Genomic DNA, 17,093 nt, shown 5'->3' on the forward strand with positions numbered 1-17,093 from the left:
ATGCAGGAAAGGGCTGCCCGACGCGGGATTCGAACTGGGGCCGCCTGCGGTGAGGACTATAGCCTCTACATGGGGCGGCCGCTCTACCCACTGCGCCACGCACCGCCCCTAGATTGTCTTCCTTAAAGCTAGGGGGTAGTGGTCCTGTTTTCAGTGCTCACAGTGTCCCTCTCCAAAGCTGGCCTCAGATCAGCACTGTCTCAAGGGGACTGCTGTAGGAAGGACATCTTAAAGGATGCATCACCTGGTGTTTATATTTGTTTCAGGTGTTGAAGGGGTCTGACTCTTAAATGCACATTTTTAAGAAATAATATGCAACATCCACCTTTATTTATCCCTATCCCAATTTTGCTCTCGCGAGAAAAATACGCGATCTTGTTTTTTTTCATTGAAAAAAAATCCATGCATTTACAGCGACTACTGAAACCATGGAAACGTAAACATAAAATTCCACCAGAAGACCAAAACCGGCTTACGTTTTTGACGTTCAGAAAAAGGTGGATATATAAATAAATAAAATGTAATGCAAGCTGATCGGTTCATTTTAAAACATGTATTTATTGATGTTAAAGCAGAAGTGAGTGATATATTTGTGTTAATATAAGTCTTAAATAGTTATATCTTCCGACAGCAATCACTTACATAGAGTGTTTGGACTGAAACACGGGTCTGTCAGTCACTCTGCTCTGCTCTGAGCCGAAGAGAAAACATTTATCGTATCCTACAGTTTTTATCCAATGAGGAGAGAGAACGGCATGCAGGGCTGTGTGTGCACGCCGTGAATGTGGTGACGTAGCGACGAGGACTGTTATGGTGCGTTCAAGGAAACTCGTATTTTTCCGACCGTGAAGTGGTACCAGTTCGATCTGGTACGAGTTCACCGGTCAGAAGTTACGAGTGGCCGTTATAGTGACTTTCACCGGTAAAACAGGTCGGAAAAACACAAGTGGGTTGCCTGGAACGCTACAAAGTCGTAAGTTGTGACTTGAAGCTGTAATTTACGATTTCAAAAGCCTGCCTGGAACGCAGCATTAGCGAAAACGACCGGATCACTCACTTCTGCTTTAATGTGGTGAGTTGTGTACAGAGCCCCAGGCAGCGCCGCTCCTCTGTCCAATAGGCTACACACATGAAGCTTCACCTTTCATTCAAACAAACTGCCATGTTAGATTTCATCAATAAGCATTTATCTCCTAAAAAGACGTGAACCAGCCGGTAGTAAACCTCTAAAAGTCCCCGGGGTGACGACGAAGGCTGGCCGGCCGAGCAGCTCTGCAGACCGGCTGCTGCCTCTGTGATGTCGCGGTCGTTGTTCCACAGGTGGAGTTTCACTCTCTCTGAAAAACATCGGAGCGAACTTCGATACAGCCGTTATTTGGATCTAAACAGTTACTTTCTCACATCCAAAAATATTAAAACTTAATAAAGTGACGTAATAACAGCGCTACAGCAGGAAATAAAACAGCTTTTTGCCTGTTTCACAGCTACCGCTACCGCTGCCGGCTGCCGCTGCCGCATACGGCGTCCCTCCTCGGCTTCTTACTGACGTCAACGAGAAGCCCAATCAGAAATCGCGTTTTTTTCCTCTAGGGGAGGAGGCGAGAGTGAAACATGTCAGCTATTGTCAGTGACAGAGAAGATTGACATACAATAACCTGAAAACAAGTTATTTTCAGGTGATGGATCCTTTAAATCACTGTTGGGCAGTGTTGTGCCAGTTCAGGTTCAGGTTTTTGTTTGTTTTTTGTGATCAATTTTTTTTCACTTTTTGTCAAAGAAAGTTAAAGGGATATTTCACCCAAAATCGATAATTCACCAATTTTCTATTCTAAGTTTAACAGTTTTTGAAAAAAAGAGTGATGGACTTCATACTTTGTAATGAGTTTAAAGACCCCCTCCCATGAAAATCGTGTTTTTCGTGCTTTTCACATGTTCCTGTGGCATTTTTCTTGTGTTAGAGGACATATCAGCAGAAAAGGAAGTGCAAAATTGCATTTCTGAGTTTTTCTGCCTTCAAATTGCTGTGAACCAATGGCAGACGCAAACTGGCAGTTTCAGGGAGACTGGAGCTGACGTGTCACAGCTCCAGGGGAGGGCACTAGTGCTACAAGCTCCCGCCCCGCTCTGCATCTGGCTCAGAGGTGAAAGCCTTGGCAGCTCGGTGTAGCTGTCAAGGTATAACAGGTATAGCTCACCTGGTAGAGCAGCTTGCACTGTGAGCAAGGACTATGTTCCAGTCTGGGATCGAATCCCAGTGTGGAGTTTTATGCTAAACGCGCTGAATCTGTAATTGTACAATGTCCAGCTGTCAGCAAGCGGGGAGCGGGGGGGCGAGGGCAGAGCAGCGCAGTCTCCGCCCACCCTCCAGAGGTGCATTGCTAATGAGCTGCTGGATTTAAAATAACCAAAAAGGGTCGCGGGAGGGGGACATTAAGTGACAAAAGTTTCAGCAGTATTAGGGCGACATTTTGGTGGAAGTTGCCAAACTGTAGCATGTACTGTTGGTTTGGGGGCACATGTCCTTGGTGTTGAGTAAATCTGGCATGGGGTTGGACATTTCTGTAAAGTTTGGTTTGGTTTTTGCCCATGGGTTTCCCACGGGAGTTGAATTTCAACATTTTTAGGAAGGAAATACAGAGAGAGCAAGAGGGTTAACCCAACAAGGAAAACTGGGAAGCTTCAGTGCAGTGTTCCTGCCCCCAGCCCCTTGGCTTTGACCTTCCAGGATTCTCTTTAAAATGCATTAGACTGCCTAAGCTGCCCTGTGCAGCTTACCAGCTGCACCACAGCATACTGATATTAATAGACAATAATTTGCACATTTCTAAGCCAAGAATCCACCTCAGACCCAGACTGGAACTGGCAACATTTTTACCAGCAGGACTAAGCTGCAGCGAGAATCTCTTTGGCCAATATATTAACACCAAGACATTAATTAATGTAGTTAAAATGATCACAGCTATGGGAAACTGAATCCCATAATAGACTCTCTTTAACATTCAGAGCACAACTCTCCAACAGTTTATTTGATGCTATGTCAAACTTTTTTTGTTTTTATTCCTAATATTTGTAATGTTGGGGACAAAGGTTCATTTGAAGAAGAAAACACAGTAATGATTTCTCCTCTATGAATATCTAGCACCACTTATTTGAATGGTGCACTGCACACACACTGTGATCCACGGACCGGCTTCTCCAGCAGCAACAATGCAGCCCGGCTCTACAGCTCTCTCTCGGCGAGCAGCAGCTCAGTCCTCCCCCGGTTGACCTGAACTGGCACAACACATTTTTAACTTTGAGTCTATTACACATAACTTAGGGAGTTCACGTCTCTCCTGTCTACCTGAGACAGCAGCCGGTCTAACAAACTGAAGACGGGCAGATCAAGCAGTGAAGCCACCGAGAAGGATTGCTGGAAATATGTTCAACTCTGTGTTAACTCAATTCCTCGTTAAGTGACAATGAAGCACACGACCAAAATGTGACAGGTGGACAAGTTGTGACCTGCACATTCACCACGCTATGAGATAATAACACAACGTTACCAGACAGCGTTGTTTTAGCATAGCATGAGCAGCTTACGGCTCTGCTCCGCCGTTCTAAAAATAGCTTGCACCAACAAATAAAGATAACAAACCTACTGCTATGACTATAGGGATTATGGCAATGGGCCAATTTGCCAAAATGTTGAACTATCTCTTTAACTGATGTCCTTCCTTTTCTTCCATCTTTATCTCCCACCTTCCTTTGTCTTCTCCTTTCCTCCCTCTCAGTTGTTGCCAAGCGGCAGATGTCTCTACACATCCCTCAGGGCTCAGAGGCCAGTTGGAGTTGGGAGCTGAGTTGTGGGCAGCAGTGCCAGTGATGTGGGCTTCAGTGGCCGGCTGCAGGATGAGTGTGGGCGTGCTCCTTAATGGCCTGCTGGTCTCCGTGGTCGCAGCTCTCCTCTGGAAGTATTACCAACTGAGTGAGCATGCTGCCCTGCTGGAGGAGGAGCTGCACATGACACAGCAGTCTCAGGAACTCTCACAGGCCCGCATCGATTACCATGTTGCCTTGCAGACTCTTCAGGAATACGGCACCCGCATGGTCTGCACTGGGAAGATGCACACTGACCGAATCTGCCGCTTCGACTACCTCTGCTACAGCTCCGAGGCAGAGGAGTTTGTGTTCTTCCACTCCAATTCCTCTGTCATGTTGCCTAACCTAGGGTCAAGGCGTTTTCAACCTGCCTTGTTGGACTTGTCTTCAGTAGAGGATCACAACACCCAATACTTCAACTTTCTGGAGCTGCCAGCTGCAGCATTAAAGTTCATGGCCAAGCCTGTGTTTGTACCAGATGTGACACTGATCCTAAACAGGTTTAATCCTGATAACCTAATGCATGTATTTCATGATGACCTACTGCCAGTCTTCTATACCATGAAGCAGTATTTAGACTTGGATGATGAGGCTCGGCTGGTCTTCATGGAGGGCTGGAGTGAAGGCCCACACTTTGATCTCTACCGACTTCTCAGCAGCAAGCAGCCACTTCTCAAAGAGCAGCTCAAAAACTTTGGCAAACTTATGTGTTTTACCAAATCGTATGTTGGCCTGTCCAAGATGACCACCTGGTACCAATATGGGTTTGTCCAACCGCAGGGGCCTAAAGCCAATATTTTGGTCTCAGGAAATGAGATCCGGCAGTTTGCCAGGGCCCTGATGGAGAAAATGAACATCACCGGGGTGGAGGAGGTCGAGAAGGATGGAGGGAGTGCTAAAGATGAGAAAGAGAAAGAGAAGAAGGATGATTACATTGTTGTGTTCAGTCGCTCAACAACAAGGCTGATACTTAATGAGGCTGAGCTGATCATGGCGCTGGCCCAGGAGTTCCAGATGAGGGTGGTCACCGTGTCCCTGGAGGAACAGTCTCTCCCTAGTATTGTCCAGGTCATCAGCAGTGCATCCATGCTGGTCAGCATGCACGGAGCTCAGCTCATAACCTCACTCTTCCTCCCCACAGGAGCTACTGTAGTGGAACTGTTCCCCTTTGCTGTGAACCCAGACCACTACACCCCATACAAGACCCTGGCCTCGCTACCAGGCATCGACCTTCACTATGTCTCCTGGAGGAACCATGATGAGGAGAACACCATCACCCACCCAGACAGACTGTGGGAACAAGGAGGTATTGTTCACTTGGAGAAGGAGGAGCAGGAGCGGATCCTGGCCAGTAAGGACGTCCCCAGGCACCTGTGCTGCCGCAACCCGGAGTGGCTGTTCCGGATCTACCAGGACACTCTGGTGGACATCCCATCCTTCCTGGAAGCCCTCAGAGAGGGCATGAAGATGAAACCCAGCTTGAAGAAGACCAAGCCAGCCAGCATGGTCCACCCAGGTCGAGTCCGAGAACCCCAGTGTCAGACCTCAGTACAAACTACTCACGAAGCCAAACTTACAGTGTCCTGGCAGATCCCATGGAATCTGAAGTACCTGAAGGTGAGAGAGGTGAAGTATGAGGTGTGGATCCAGGAGCAAGGAGAAAACACCTACATGCCTTATATCCTTCCCCAGCAGAACTACACCTTTTCAGAGAACATTAAGCCCTTCACCACCTACCTGGTCTGGGTTAGATGTATCTTTAACAAAAACCTCCTGGGTCCTTTTGCAGATGTTCTTATGTGTAGGACCTAGTGCAAATGCTTTGCCAGTTTGTAGCTGTGCAGCTGGAGTCATGCTTGTTCCAGACAATCACACAAGATCAGTTTGTCCAAAGGAGGTTGAACAATGTTACATATTTTTACAAATACAAAAGAGACTGTTGAACTGTTTCCTGGCCAGCACAGAGGGTACGATGACTTCATGACAGAGGTTTTTACCACAGGGTTAGAACTAAAGAGAACTCCAAGGTAACCGCTGTTAGGGAATGGAGATCATATATCATGTCCCAGTCAAAGAAATAAAGTGCTTAACCATGTGTGTAATCATTATGTCAGAACCCAAATGAGCAGATTTATTTATGTACAAAATAATATGTAACATGTTTTTTGTTTTTGTTTGTTTTAGTCTGAACACTGGTTCAATACATTTACAGTATGCAATGTAGCTTTTCTGTGGAGAGCAAGAGAGATTTTAGACTAACATGATTATATACGTCTTCTGACTTGTCTAATGTTAATTGTCTGTGTGTAACCCCCCCCCCCATGCACACATGCACACACACTTTTCATAACAAACACTTTTGCCAACCCAATACTAAAGCAACTGCACCAACAGTACTTGCTGCTCCAGGTCTCTGATCTCTCCTGGGGGATTAACCATTTATTTTACATATTCATACATACATAACATATTTATATAAACATATTCCCTCAAATTAAGATTAAGGTGATCACTTGGGGTGCTTGGTGGTTAGTGCACATCCCACATGGGCAGACAGTCCCAAAGCTGTCAACTCCCAACTGAAATGATCTTTACTGCATGTTCCCTGAGTCTCTCTCCCTGGTTCCCTGTCTCCAATGTCCTATCAAATAAAGACATAAAATGCCCCAAAAATAAATAGATAAAATAATGGTGATCACTCTGTGTGACCCCTCCCTCTAAGAAGGCAAAGGTCACTGACAGGTGGACCACAGTCCGGATCTGCCCCCAAATGCCATCCTATCCACAGCTGAACCTATACAATATTGTTCATTGATGAACATTTATTTCACTGAATGCTTCTGTTTTAACCAGTGCAATTTTTCTATTTGTTTTTTTTTTTGCACTGTCTGTGATATGATTCTCAGCCAATCTCAGCCAATACTAACACAATGTGAAACCATGTCAGAGGAATAAGCGCGCGAGAGAGAGAGAGAGAGAGAGAGAGAGAGAGAGAGAGAGAGAGAGAGAGAGAGAGAGAGAGAGAGAGAGAGAGAGAGAGAGAGAGAGAGAGAGAGAGAGAGAGAGAGAGAGAGAGAGAGAGAGAGAGAGAGAGAGAGAGAGAGAGAGAGAGATCTGACACCAACAAAATAGATTGTTTCTGTTTGTTGCTTGTTGAACAGGTAGTTTGAATAAATTATTTTAAGCCTTTATATTTTATTGCACTTCACTTCACCTGGTCTGCACTGCTGTTTACTGCATCTGTGTGACTGTTAACAGTGTGACTACTGCCCTTCCTCTGCTGGAGAGCAGAGGATAGTGAAGCAGCAACCTTAAATAATGATAAATAAATAAAATAGATGTATGGGTTTTAATATGGACTGGCTGCTAGTCACAAATATTAATTGCCTAAACCTATCATACAGTTCCTCAGTTTTTCCTTTATTTTTTTAGCAATTGATTCTGCCTGAAACTGTGTCTCTAAAAATGTTCTGAAAGGTTTGTGGAACTAAAGTGTCAAGCAGGAGTTTTATTGAATGCTTCTCAAATCAATGAGGATTTGTATAGTTTATGTGCTCTGTAACAACTTTCCTCATGTCTTGACAAGTAAATATTCTTCTAAATGGCACTATTTACAAGTGTAATAGTCATAATTTATGCAGTAGTAGAAATGTAGTTGGAGGCACACCCCCACCAATGTATTGTTTTACAATGTGCCATTGTTATGCCCTTGAAACATTACACTGACCTCTCTGCATTGTTTTGAACTTTGCAATATACCACTGTGTTTTCAGTTTTTCACTAAGCTTTACTTTGAAATTCTCAGATGCAATTGTATAAGTCTGTGCACGTTTAAGAGATTATTTTGAGCCATTGTGAAAGATGTGATGGATTAGATGTGTATGTGTTTTTGTTGTTTTTAGATTTGTGTGTCTTAACTCAGTACAAACAGTGCTGAATGAAGGAAGAAGAGGGTCTATGTTTTCTACGTTAGCAGTGGTTGGGGTTTCTTTGTCAGTTCAAGTAAAGAAGCTCATTTGTTACTCGTCCTGTTTAAGCCTTTTTTTTCCACATTAGATTGTTTTGAGTGAAAAACATTTACAAGAGGATACAATCTCTACTGAAATGCATCACTAAAGTATTTTTATCTTGGTGTAGAAAGGAAGAAGACTTATTGGAACAAATGTTTTTGAGCATTTGAATTCCCTTCTTTGAAAATGTTTAAAGGGACATTGTGTAGGAATTACTCCCATCTAGAGGTCTTCGGAAAAACCTGACAGCCCGAAAAACCGAGGTTCCGACCCGGCCCGGGTCTTGGGTCCATTCACAAAAAGTGACTCCCAGGCCGGGTTGGTACTAGGAGAGTTTATCTCGGGCCTCGGGTCTCTTATAGTGAAAGAGAAAGTTATATAATACCCCAGAGGACCCGGCGATTGGCAGTCACAGCTGTCAATCAGCCCTGCCCTCCCCTTTTCCTCCCTTCCGTCCAATGCGAGGCTGCGAGCAAAAGATGAAAGTTCAAGCAAAAGATGAAAGTTCAAGCAAAAGTTAGAGCAGGTCAGGACTCTGTTAAAAAGATTGTTTATTAACGTAACGTTTTGGTTAATGGATCAAAATGGTTAAACAATCGAGTTGCCGTAGCGTGTTGTTACCGGTCTATGCTCTGCAAAGCACAATGGAAACTCCAAAATTATAACGTCAATTAAACAAGAGAAAATATGTTCTACTGACCGGTGGATTAACGAATATAATATCAATACAAAATGTAAGTGTAAAAATGACACACTATCTAACCAAGACCCTACATCCCTGCTGGTTGACTAATATCTTGCCTAGTAACCTACAGCATGGTTTACTTGAGAAGTAGTTCAAACAGTGTGCTACAACTCATTGCCAAGTTAAATGTGTTTATAGCAATTCTAGCCCAAACCTGGCAGACTCACCTCAAAACCCACATAAAGTCACCAACATACAGCCAAGCAGCCATGGTGTAAACTACTAACGGTCTTTTACATGAAATTGTAATTGTACAGCACTCAGAGATGACATCATCCAGGTCAGAGGTCAGTAGGTCGACCTACAGACCCCGGATGTTGATAACAGGTCACTCCGGACTCAGAGGGGAATAGCACTAGTGTATCATAACAACATATTGGTGAAATGAACAAGTTTCTCTGCAGATAATGTGTTATTTAGAGGCTGCATTCCGCTGCCCCGTGTTCTTGCATTATATGGATATACGCGGCTCTCGGCTGGAGCTCATTTCATTGGAACGACTTGTAATGACACCAAAGTTATCTGGGGGAGGAAATGATCGTATTTTATGCTAGAAATAAGGTCCAGGTTGTAAAAAATGGCAATTCCCCTTTAACTTATAATGTTACAGAATGCATTCAATTCTTATATTCTCTTTCGATATTCAGATATGCATTATAACATTATAACTTTTTTTGTAAATCAACCCTGCATAACGTGTAATCATGATTGCAAATGCAAAAAACATCAACTTTCAGGAGTGCTGCCTTGGAGCTCTTTTGTGTCCCCACCAATGTCAAAATCAAACCTACTCCATTTTAGTCCTCGCCGCAGTGAGTGTGAGTCTGAGTCTGAATCCCCCCGCTGGTCCTTGTCTGCGTTTCCGCTCACTCTCCGTTTCCTGTCTCTCTCCACCTGCCCTCTTGAATAAAAGTGTAAAAGTCCAAAAAGATGCTTTAAAACCCTCATTAAAGGTACTAAATAAATGTAGATAGTGACAATAGACCAAATAAATTCACAAAATGTTTTTTTTTTTTTTAACAAGTGACATTCATTATTAACTATTTCATATGATTCATCACATTTATCTCACAATTGACTGTGGAAAATCATATTGTGGTATATTTATATGTTGATGAAAAGAAGGGATCACCTGACACGTCTTCGCTTGTATTCAAAAAACAAGTTTATTAACAAGAAGAAGAACAGTGTACAAAAAATGCAGAATCCTGGAACATCTCGAGTGTCAATATGAGAAGTCATCTCGACTGGCCCTGAGTTGTGACTTATATACCTTTTCTGACTCCCCCATCTCCAGCCAGAGAGGAACCTCCCGTCCAGATGGCCCTTGACCTTTTAACTTTTAGGCTAGAACGAACCCAGTTCCCTGTTTCTCATGTCTCTTTCCCATTAGAGAAGACAACGGGATCATTCAGTCATATTGAACCATACATATCCCATTAGGTCAAATGACTTCTAAGCAAATTATGGAACCCATGGAGTAGAGCATCTGTCCACACACTCCTTCAGTTCCAAACAAGGCACACATACATACAAAGAAGAACATACAATAGTTTAAGATATTAAAGTAAGAAAGTTAAGGTGTATAATACACTACAATATTTACCAAATCCATCAATTCAAGGAGATGAGGTGATAGTGAATCGTAGCCTACCTAGTTTTAAATTCATCATTCATTTCCCCCCCCCCCCCCCCCAATTAGTTTAATTTTATCTTTATTGGTGTAGGCCTACATGATTTAATTTTAACGTTTATTTTTATTTTTATAAATTACATTATTTCATCTTATAATTTTATGTCTGCCGGCAGAACTGTCTTTAACACATTTTTTGAACATAAAGCCAGTTAATCTTAACCTTAATCCTTCTCCAGAACAGGATTGGCAGGCGGCATAAGTCACCATGGTGACAAGGCTGGCATTCGTATTAAAGGGATAGTTCACCCACAATTGAAATTGCACTCATTATCTACTCACCCTCATGTGGACTAAGGGCTGGGAGAAGTTTCAGAGTCCTCCGTGGCTTCTCTGAGTTACAGGGGGTCTCGGCGTAGCAGTGCATCTCCAACGGTTGCAAATGGATACCACTTTTCTTCGTAACAAAAAGACACACCAAAAAACATCCAAATACCTCCATAGTGGTCGTATGTAATGTCCCTCTTGTATTGAAGCCCCGACATGAGAAATTGTTCCGAAAAAAATTAAATAAGTCTATATTTCAAGCTTGTTTGTAGCGGAAGCTTCTCTTCCTGGTTCGTCCAAATTGGACGGACCAGGGTCTGTCCTCTTCCTGGTCCGTCCAATAAAGGACTCCGGAACTTCTCCCAGCCCTTAGTCGACATGAGGGTGAGTAGATAATGAGTGCAATTTGAATTTTGGGTGGTGAACTATCTATATGAACTACTTTGATGGAAAGGAGTTGAGGCTCAGGTTGATCAACGGAAGTTGGAGCTTAGCTCAAAGTATCAGGCCTAGCCAGAACCATGGTTTCTATGGTCACCGAGGTGGATCTTATCTTAGCCACATTAATGGAACTGAACTCTCACTAAAATTAGCAAGACTTGGCCATTTAAGCCAGACTTTGAGCTAAGTGAGTTGATGGAACACCCCCCTGATGTAGTTACGGCTACTGGTCTTTCAAAGAGGGGAAGCAAATTTTCAGCCTACATCATAAAATGTTTCCATTTATTATTTACCCCCACCACCTCATCCTATTGTAAGAATGAATGAGTGATCTAATGACACTAGGCTATAGGCTATTAAACTTGAACAAGGAAATGTGAGAATTCTGTTAAACTAAAACAAGGGAATGCTATACTAGTGTTTTATTCACAGTGTGATATGCTTTCATGGAATTGGGCTGTATCACCAAGCAAATACCAGGAAATGAGCTGCTGTTGTGTCTCTCAACTTCACGACTTCACCGCAATGGGACTGAACAGCAACCTCTGATGTTGGTGTATGTTTCAAAATAGCTGTCAATCAGTCTTTACACAGATACTCCAATTACCATGTAGAAGCCCAGCGTCCAGTTAGTCCAATTCCGAGCCATTGAAGTCCATGGACGCTGAGCTTCATCGGGGTAAATTCACTGAGACACTACAGGAATGTATGAGAAGAAAATCACCTCAGTTGACCTATCTGACCATTCATTTTTTTTGACGAAGCAGAGCTTCCCTTGCAGTCTTAGAGTAGTCCTAATTGCCCCTGACCTGATGGTGTGAGTCCCAGGGCCCTGAAGGCCTGTGCCCCCCATGTGGAGTACTTCACCAGGTCTTCAACATGAGCCTGAATCTTCAGAGGGTCCCTGTGCTGTGGAAGACATCATGCCTTGTTCCTCTATACTACATAAGATGCAGCGTCCCAGCAACCCCAAGGACTACAGGCCCGTGTCCCACATGAAGACGGTCACATCACATGGAGCAGCTCTGACCCATGGTCCAACCACTTCTGGACCCCCTCCAATTCACTGGACCAAGTCTACGCCCACCTGGACAAGCTGGCAATGAGGATCATGTTTTTGGATTTCTCCAGTGTGTTTGATACCATCAGGCCAGCTCTGCTGAGAAGCTGTCAGCGAAGCAACAACATGAAGGCCAAAGCCGTCTCTAGTTTCTGAGGTCCCTTAACATCTGACAGACAATGCTGTGGATTTCCTCTGAGTCTGTGGTGGCCAGTGACATCATGTCTGATGCTGTCTGCTGGGGCAGCAGCCTAAAGGTCAAGGACACCAACAGACTGAGCAAGATCGTCAGGAAAACTAGCCATGTAGTGGGGGAGGAACTGGACTCACTGACAGTGGTGTTGGACATGAGAATATTGTCCAAGGTATGGAAAAGATTGGATTCTCCTTCACACCCTCTCCACATGTGTTAATCAGCCACAGGAGCTCGTTCAGCAACAGACTGATCTGTCCACGCTGCACTACAGAGCGACACAGGAAATCATTCCTGCCTGTTGCTATGAAGCGTTTAACTCCATCTGCCCTGTGTATACAGAGTATACTAAATGTAGATTACATGTACATAATGTGAATTATTATTTTATATATTTAGATTAAAATATGTCTCATTTTATTCTGTTCTTCATTTCATTTCAGTTATTAAGGACTGCACAACAAGTTGGCAGACATTGCTTTCGGCACAGCACATAGTTCTGTGTTGGCACAAAACATCATCAAACACAACACATACATACTGTACATTTAACATACATCACCAACATCAACATCAACCATTTTACATACAGACTATATTTACCATAGAGTTTGGAGGTGGGTGGAGTTCAGTGACCTGATGGCAGTGTGAAAAAAGCTGTTTTTGCAGCGGGTTGTTTTAGTTGATATGGACCTGAAGCGTCTGCCAGAGGCCAGGGCCACAGTTGAAACAGGTGGTTGGCTGGGTGTGTTTGATTAGAGATGGTCTTATGTCTTATATCTCTTGTTATTGTGCATTTATGGTAAAGTGATCAAGGGATGGGAGGGGGGTGCCTGTGATTATAGATCATATTATAGATTCTTATTCTGCTTTTATTGTGGTAATATACATATACATATATATATATATATATATATATTTTATCTATCTTTGATTCTTTCAAACTCCTGTATGTCACTTTTTTATTGCTTTGTCTTTACTATTCAGGAGTTCTCTCCGGGATCAATAAAGTAATTCAGATTCAGATTCTGATATTTTCTGTGTGCCAAGATACTACACGGTAGTGTTGTCACGATACCAACATTTTGGTACCGGTATCGGTACCAACATGTTTTTCGATACTTTTCGATACTTTTCGGTACTTTTCCACATAAAAAGAGAACACAAAAAATGTCATTATTGGCTTTATTTTAATAGAAAAATTTTGGACCATAAAACAGGAAATCAGTAAACAGTTACTGCTGCTGCAGGATTAACATTCCATCTATATTAATCTGAACTCTTCCTAAATTAAAAAATGTCTGTTTAAAAATGAACATCAACTTGTTTTCTTTGCATTATTTGAGGTCTGAAAACACTGCATCTTTTTTTGTTATTTTGACCAGTTGTAATTTTTGGGAGAAATTGTTATCAGTAGTTTATAGAATGAAACACAAATGTTCATGTTACTCAAACACACACCTATTGTTTCCCATATGTAGACCAAATTGATTCTGTTCCCCCCACCCCCATCAACGCAATATCGTTCCGTTAATTCATCTCTGCGTAGCGCTGCTTCGCCGTGCTCACTCACTCACAGAGAGAGAGAGAGAGAGACAGAGAGAGAGAGAGAGAGACAGAGAGAGCATGCAGCCAGTGGTGATCCGCGGTAAAAACAAAACTTATTAACGAGGCTGTGGCGGCCGTCTCTCTCTCGCGCGCGGCGCACACACACAGACACACACACAAACACAGGCACATGGACAGGTGGCGCTGTAACGGTAATGATAAAAAGCACCTTGCTTCGTTTGTGACTCGCTCTCTCGCTCCTCGCGGCTCAAATTACAATGCGGCGACTTCACGCGGCGACGTCACCGCTGCTGGCGGCGCAGAATGAAAGTACCGGTCCCATCTAAGCGCAGTATGGTACCGTTTTAAATGCGTTAGTACCCCGGTACCAATCTAGTACCGGTATACCGTGCAACCCTACTACACGGTGTAAAGCGTATACTCTTACAGTCTCACAATGTATGACAGAATGTGCTAAACATAAATTACTATCAACTTCAATCACTAGACCTGCAGTGAGCAACTTATTGAAGTGATCTAAGATGAAGATTCCTATCTACATAGTATTCAGTGGTTCAAGTTTGACAATAGGAGTTATAAATACTTCCATCCACTAGGTGGCAGCAAATGTTAGCATTCTGACAGTTACATCACATGGATTTAGAAAAGATTTCTTGTGTGCCTTGTCTTGAGTTGGTTTCTGTAGCCAGCTTGCGTTAGATCCATCCACTTTGTCCCAGGGAGCCACTTTTCATTACAGAAAGTGAATGAAAAAAAAACACCTTCACCTTTATCTCCTAAAGCTGTCACAAGGTAAATGGTAAATGGTAAATGGACTTGCACTTATATAGCGCTTTTAGTCTCTTGGACCACTCAAAGCGCTTTACACTGTTGGTCACATTCACCCTTTCACACACATTCATACAGCGCTTGGCAGCGCAGAAATCTAACCATTCACACACATTCATACAGGTACACCCTAGACTACCAGCTGTCTGTCATAGAGGACTAACACAGAGACAAACAACGCACACATGCTTACATTCACACCGACAAGCAATTTGGGTTAGTCAAAGTACCCAAAGAGAAGCCATGCAGACACAGAGACAACATGTTCACTCGGGTGAACATCAACTACAATCCCATCCCTTGAGAATCCCATGTGACTCTCAAGGTGTTTCCAAAAGAGTGTCAGATTCTTGTTCAGACCATGTCAGGATTGATTTCCAATCTAAGTGGCCTTGCAGAGAACTAACAGTGGTCATGATGTCAGATTAAAATGTTTCCTTTTTTTTTTTTTTTTTTTTTTTTTTTTTTTTACTACAATGTGTTAAACAGAAGTTCCTTTATCCAGTGAACCCTAACTGATTTTATAATGTTAAATTTATAATGTTATAATTTATAATTACACCATACATTTAAGAATTCCTGTAGCATTGACAGACACTGTTTTCACTATAACTTTACAGTAATGAACTGGCAGCAGCTTTAACTGGTCAGGTCTGTATTCTTTACAGTTTCATACTGTAGTCTACATTACTAGAAATAGTTATGCAGTTCTTTGTATTCTTGTAGATTTACAGAGCAATACTGATTACCGTTTGGTTAGTAAAATACTTTATATCTATATTTATATTTACTAAACTGTACACCTCTCACTTGCATCGGTGTCATATTTAACCAGGAAGATCTGTACTGTGGCTGAAGTAATGCAACCGTGGACAAAATGACTATCATCATGTCATGTCATCTTTACAAACTGATCAAGAGAGCGACTTCCACCATCGGTGCAGAGATGGACTCAGTCCAGCAGGTGGCCAAGGTGAGGATGCTCAGGAAACTGGACTCCATCCTGAACAATTCCTCACAACCACTGCATGAGTTGGAGGTATTTCGGCAGAGCACCTTAACTCACAGACTGATATGATAAGAGTTGTTCATCCTGCACTGAATTACTGTAAATATGTTTTATGTCTCCTTATCATTTTGTTACTGTATCCTTAATATTATTGCTAGCCTAAGTTATTTTATTCTCCTAATTATCCTGTATTTTTTATTCTATTCTATTGGAGCTGCTGTGACACAATAATATGTCATATGTCATGAACACCGCCACATGTCGATGGGTGCTGGACTTCCTGACTGAGGGACCACAGTCAGTCCATGATGGAAAAACCATCTTCTTATCAGCCAAAGGGGGGCCCAGCAGAGAAAGTTTGGGAACCACTGCCCTAACCAGCGTTGGGTTATGTGTCACATGGAAAACCATTGTGACATGAAGGAAGATTTTGTTGAAGCTATAACTCTTAAGTGGTACAGAGGCGTAGTGCAGTTTACACATTTTTGATCTGAAGTTGTGGAGTCAATGATTTATATAAAAACAAGCTGAAATGTAGAAGGTGTTTCAGAGGAAGATTTAGAGAATAGCAATAAAGAAGTACATAGTGTGTGTTGCTTCTCCTAAGTCAGGGGTTCTCAACTAGTCTCACTCTGGGCTCCACATCTTCCCATGGTCATTAAGTCGCGACCCACTTTTATAGAATTAAAAACCAAGAATTTTTTTTAAAGCCTTTAAAAACTAATTTTGCTCTTTATTGAGCAAAGTGCATTTCAGAGCACATGAATGAAACTGAGGAGGACCATGACAACTGCATGTAAGGAAGTGAATAAAAAAATATCAAACTGCACAAAATGGAGACCAACAAAACGATATATTTGACTTCTAATGCAGCTCTGCATTCAGAGCATGTTCACAAAAGTGAATAAATATCAAATTGCACAAAATAAAGACCCACAAAACAAAACAAGGTATTTTCACTGCATTCAGGCCACATTAATAAGAAACTGATATCTTTGCATTCAGAGCAAATGGAGCAAATAATAAGAAAGTGAGGAGGAGCATTACAACTGCATGTGTTCACGTGTCTCGTGTGCCTTTCAAAATAAGTTATTTTTCAAAATAAAAGACATGTCCAACATCAGATGTGCATTAAATATTATTTACTTTTTTGACCAGCTGTCCACGACCCATCCAGAACGGGTCCACGACCCACTTTTGGGTCCCGACCCACCAGTTGAGAACCACTGTCCTAAGTAATAACATAAGTAGACCATGATGCCAACTAAGCATAATTTATGATATACTGTATGTTCTAAGCTTTGGGATGACTAAAACATAAAAGGCATTTTGGTCAGATATTTTCTTTCTTTCTTTCTGACTGGGAGATGTTTGACGGTGTGCTTGAAGAACCTTGTGGAATACAGGTCCCAGAAAT

General features: G+C 42.5%; 1 protein-coding gene across 1 annotated transcript; it reads left to right on the forward strand.

The window, feature by feature from the left end:
- Window positions 1-3,864: 3,864 nt before the first annotated feature.
- pomgnt2 (protein O-linked mannose N-acetylglucosaminyltransferase 2 (beta 1,4-)) lies at window positions 3,865-6,481 on the forward strand (the record flags this gene model as incomplete). The annotated part of the gene is made up of 1 exon (XM_083989879.1): window positions 3,865-6,481. The coding sequence occupies one exon, from the start codon at window positions 3,865-3,867 to the stop codon at window positions 5,671-5,673; it is 1,809 nt and encodes a 602-aa protein (XP_083846005.1). The 3' UTR covers window positions 5,674-6,481.
- Between the last annotated feature and the right edge of the window lie 10,612 nt (window positions 6,482-17,093).

The sequence above is a fragment of the Trachurus trachurus genome, assembly GCF_905171665.1.
Source record: "Trachurus trachurus genome assembly, chromosome: 16".
Taxonomy (NCBI): domain Eukaryota; kingdom Metazoa; phylum Chordata; class Actinopteri; order Carangiformes; family Carangidae; genus Trachurus; species Trachurus trachurus.